Source organism: Suricata suricatta, chromosome 12 (genome assembly GCF_006229205.1).
Source record: "Suricata suricatta isolate VVHF042 chromosome 12, meerkat_22Aug2017_6uvM2_HiC, whole genome shotgun sequence".
Taxonomy (NCBI): domain Eukaryota; kingdom Metazoa; phylum Chordata; class Mammalia; order Carnivora; family Herpestidae; genus Suricata; species Suricata suricatta.
In genome coordinates, this window is record NC_043711.1 from 16,027,736 (window position 1) to 16,031,451 (window position 3,716).

General features: G+C 50.5%; 1 protein-coding gene across 2 annotated transcripts in view; it reads right to left on the reverse strand.

Annotated features, from left to right (window-relative positions):
- The window catches only part of LOC115273952 (serine protease 46-like), a 31,858-nt gene that overhangs the window by 16,995 nt on the left and 11,147 nt on the right, over positions 1 to 3,716 (reverse strand). For both annotated transcript variants that reach the window (XM_029917283.1, XM_029917284.1), the window contains exons 5-7: positions 2,439 to 2,616; positions 2,006 to 2,265; positions 1,074 to 1,237 (exon numbers count right to left, since the gene is read on the reverse strand). In XM_029917283.1, coding sequence (XP_029773143.1) covers positions 1,074 to 1,237; positions 2,006 to 2,265; positions 2,439 to 2,616 — 602 coding nt within the window. The remainder of the gene's footprint in view (positions 1 to 1,073; positions 1,238 to 2,005; positions 2,266 to 2,438; positions 2,617 to 3,716) is intronic.

Genomic DNA, 3,716 nt, shown 5'->3' on the forward strand with positions numbered 1-3,716 from the left:
TCATAGAAAGAAAAAGGCAAACAATAGAAAATGTGCAAAATAGCTGAGTAAGTGGTTCATAGAAGAAGAATCACGAATGGAAAATGAGCACAGGAAGAGACTCGGGCCACTCCGGTCACCGAGGACACACCCACGGCAACCACAATGGGACACTACAGCTCTGCTCCTCATCGAACAGAATGGAAAACGTTTTATAGTCTGACAATACCAGAAATGTTGCCAACACTATGGAACAGAACTCTCAAACACTGCTGTAAGAATATGGGTTAACATAATCACTTTGGAAAACAATGGGCAATAACTGGTTGTTTTTTTTAAATTTTATACTGAAAGAGAACAGAGAATGGGCAGACAGAGAGGGAGAGAATCCCAAGCAGGCTCCGTGTTGTCAGCTCAGAACCTGATGTGGGGCTCGAACTCATGAACCTGAGCTGAAACAAGAGTCAGATGGTCAACCAACTGAGCCACCCAGGCACCCCAGCAATAACTATTGAAGATGAAGGTATGTACCGCCTATGACCCCCCAGTTCCTTGCATGACACATTCTGTTGAGAAATTCTGGAACATATAAATAGGAAGATGTGTGTAAGAATATCCAGAGCAGTGGTTTGTGATATGGAAAAAAAACTGAAAACCACCTCGATGTTATAAACAAAAGAATGTGTATAAAGTGTGACATGGCCACAAGGGAGTATCATAGCTAAAGAGGTCAATGAATGAATGAGAGCTGTGCTTTTCAATAAAGATAAGTTTCAAAATCAATGTTGAACAGAAGATACAAGAGGCAGACACAAGCTTACAGAATGATGTCATTCATGCAAAATCTGTTCTGCCAGCACCTGGCCCACCTCTGGGCCTGTGACTGATGTTCAGAAATGTTCAAAAGACCTGAGAAGCATTGCCATTATTAGCATTGTTGTGGATGGGTGCAAGGAGTATTTTTACCCTATTTTACAGACTTGGGAACTGAAGCTCAAGGAAAGGAGATTTTCATAAGGTCACCCAGTGCCTTATGAGATGGAAGACAGGATCCCTGAAAGTCCCCTCCCTCCCCTGGGCCACACACCCCACACCTGACAAGAGTCTGTGCCCAATTCTGAGCTGCCACACAGCATGTCCTTCCCAATGAACTTCTTGTCTTCCTTCAAGAGGAGGAACTGGTACTTCTGATGGCAGATATCATTGTTAATGATCTTGACAGCCACCTCCTGAAGACTGTAGGGGGTCTTTGAGGTTCCTGAAGAGAAAGAGAGAGATCCTGCCTCATCATCCCTTCAACTATTTGACACATCTCCATCTTGAAGTTGTCTGGCTTCACTAGGGTTGGGAGACAGGGCCACCGTCCTGGGATGGTAATTTTTAAAGGCCCCATCCCACAGCCTGACTTGAAAATACCCAAGCTCCTTAAAAAGACTGAGCGGAAGTCTCCCAAGAGGCTCAGAGTACCATCTAAGCACTGAATGAGGACAAGGAGAGACTACTGGAATGATTCAGGTTTCATGAGGGTGGGGTCTGAGCACTGGCAAAGTGTCAAGAGCCAGGAGCCCAAAATGTGCCACCCCCTGAAGGGCAGGATCCCACAAACACTCCTCGATTCTAGGATGCTAGAGTGGCACCAACCAGGTTAGTGCCTTGAGGCAACAAGTATGCATGATGGCCACTCAATGCCTCAATACTTCCTGAGATTGTGGCCCATGTGCCACCTGAAGACAGGGAACCCTTCAGGGTGAATGGCCCAGGGTTAATTTCCCTGCCATGCTGCAAGGTGAGGGCTTGGCACTGGATTTAACTTAACTTTGAGAACTGAGGCCCATGTAGACCATGTGTATCTTTTACACCAGAGCACTGTGGGTCTCTTCCTATCAACACAGGTGAGGATAGCGTGCAGCTCAGGAATGTTTGCTGAGGGACTGAACAAGTGAAGACGGAATCAACCAACGAGTCCACACCGGAGCTGTGTTCTGAAGAGGCCTCGGCCTTTGAACCTCTGCCTGCCTTTACTCACCTTGTTCGTTTTTATGTCTCCACCCGATCACCCAGCACATGGTCCCAGGAGATGGCTTGAATTTGGCATTGGGTAGGCAGACAGGCTGGATGAGGGGGGACCAGGAGATGGGGTCTCTGAGCTTCAGGAGGGCAATGTCCCGGGATATGAGGTTGTGGAAATCCTCGTGAATCACGATGTGAGTGAGCAGGAGCCGAGTGCCGTTTTCCGGAAGGTGCTGGACTCCCACACTCACGGAGTACTGTTTGGGGTCCTTGGATCTGCAGGGCCACAGTAGGAAGCAGATTGCCAGCAGTGAGGCCATAAGTGGTTGGAGAGACACGGACCGAGCACAGGGTAACCAGCCAAGCCCTTACTCTCAGATCCCCAGATGTACGGGGCCCCCCAGGCCAGAAAGCAAAGCCCCTGGGGATGGCTGGCCACCCTGACTGACCTCTGGAGGCAGTGCGCGGCTGTGAGGACCCACTGGTGGTGGATGAGGGAGCCGCTGCAGATGTATGCGCCCAGGAAGAAGATGCTCACTTGCCACGGCCACTTGCCCACCTCCACCAGCTTCCCCTTCACCATCTTGCAGGCGATGTTGGTGTGACCACAGGCCTGGAACCAGGGCTCTAAGGATAAAAGTAGAAAGGGGACAATGCCAGGCCTGGGCAGCCTCTCAAGACCACTGTACACAGCAGACCATCAAGGCAGAAAGAGCCACATGCCAGCCATCGCACATGTGGGGAAGGGCTTTGCATACAGCCCTGCAAATGGCAAAGGCCTAGAGGCAGCAGGTGCCCCACATGATAAAGCAATCCCCCAAACAATGGGGACTGGACAGCCACCACCCCCAGGATTTCTCTCTGCCCACTCATTTCCACAAGCAGAAGGCTAGGGGAGAGAAGGAGGAGGCCCATCCAAGGAGCGAGATGCCAGTCAAGGGGTAAGTGATGGCGCACAAGTGAGCAGCACGGCTGAGAGCTGTGGTCAGAAAGCAACGGACAGTGATGTCGCCTGGTACAACTCCAGGGCCTGCCTTCGAAGGTCACCTCCCCGAGGTGTGCTCTCTGTGATCGTACGAGGGAGTGAGAAGAGATGCTGCTTGATCCCCTCCTTGCCCCGTCCCACCCCCAACAGCAGGAGTGGGAGAAGAGGGAGCTGCACTGAACTGGTTATAAGACTAAGACCTTGAACTGGACCATCTTGGACTGCTATTTAATAACATCGAGGACAGAAGAGGGAGAAATTCTACAGCAAAGGCTGGAGACCAAGAATAAAGACAAATAAAAAGTGTTTTTTGTAGATAGCCTGCTGTCGAGGTCGGGTTGGCCAACAAGCTGCTAACATGCAGTCACAGATCCTCAAAGAGGCAAAGCTAGACATGTGTTTATGTCTTCAGAGGCTGGCATGGTTCCGGAAAGTCTGTTTCCCTCAGCAGCTCAGTGTGCAATGCCAAGCAGAGCATCAGGAACTCAGCAGCAGTAACCAAGGCTTACCCTTTCCTGGGGGGGGGGGGGGGGCCCATGATGGTGGTGGAGGGGTCCACTGATAAACAGACAAGGTTAATAGCCTATGATGACCCCTACACATTAGCAGAAACACCTGATGGGTCCTGACTCACAGAAATCCCCCACTGATGTTTAGGCTCATTCTACCATTCCCAGGGCCTGGTACCATCAGGCGTAGGTGGTCAGACTTCCACAGCTGACACCTCTATCTTCAATCAGGG